At 33.2% G+C, this 364-nt stretch overlaps 1 protein-coding gene across 3 annotated transcripts in view; it reads right to left on the bottom strand.

The window, feature by feature from the left end:
* The window catches only part of slc38a7 (solute carrier family 38 member 7), a 10,869-nt gene that overhangs the window by 4,298 nt on the left and 6,207 nt on the right, over positions 1-364 (bottom strand). For 2 of the 3 annotated variants that reach the window (XM_016495177.1, XM_016495179.1), the window contains exon 4: positions 77-221. In XM_016495177.1, the coding sequence (XP_016350663.1) occupies positions 77-221 (145 nt within the window). Of the gene's footprint in view, positions 1-76; positions 286-364 lie in introns of all 3 variants that reach the window. The other variant, XM_016495178.1, reaches the window with a different exon arrangement.

The following is a 364-nucleotide window of genomic DNA, read 5'->3' as shown; positions in this document are numbered from 1 at the left end:
CTATATCTATATCTATATCTATATCTATCTATATCTATATCTATATCTATATATATATATATGTGAACATACTTACGCTTGTCTAACTGATCTCCAATAATAATAAGGAAGGCTATGCAGGTGCCAAATGTGTAAACAGCAATGGCCAGCTCACATACGACACCAAGAACCTTCCCACACACTGCAAGAATCACCTCTTGATATGTTGTTTCATTGCTCACCTAAAAAATGTGGAGTGTAAAGCAATGGATTGCAGCCTTTGTACTTCTGAGGTCCCCTATTAGACTTTAAAAAAAAAAAAAAACAGAAACAAAATTAAATAACAGATTTTTACATGAATGACTGAAAGCAAGCACAAATTAGC

The sequence above is a fragment of the Sinocyclocheilus anshuiensis genome, unplaced genomic scaffold (genome assembly GCF_001515605.1).
Source record: "Sinocyclocheilus anshuiensis isolate Anshui unplaced genomic scaffold, SAMN03320099.WGS_v1.1 scaffold282, whole genome shotgun sequence".
Lineage (NCBI taxonomy): Eukaryota > Metazoa > Chordata > Actinopteri > Cypriniformes > Cyprinidae > Sinocyclocheilus > Sinocyclocheilus anshuiensis.
The sequence above is the reverse complement of the archived record's forward strand: the minus strand, read 5'-3'. Positions and strand labels throughout refer to the sequence as shown.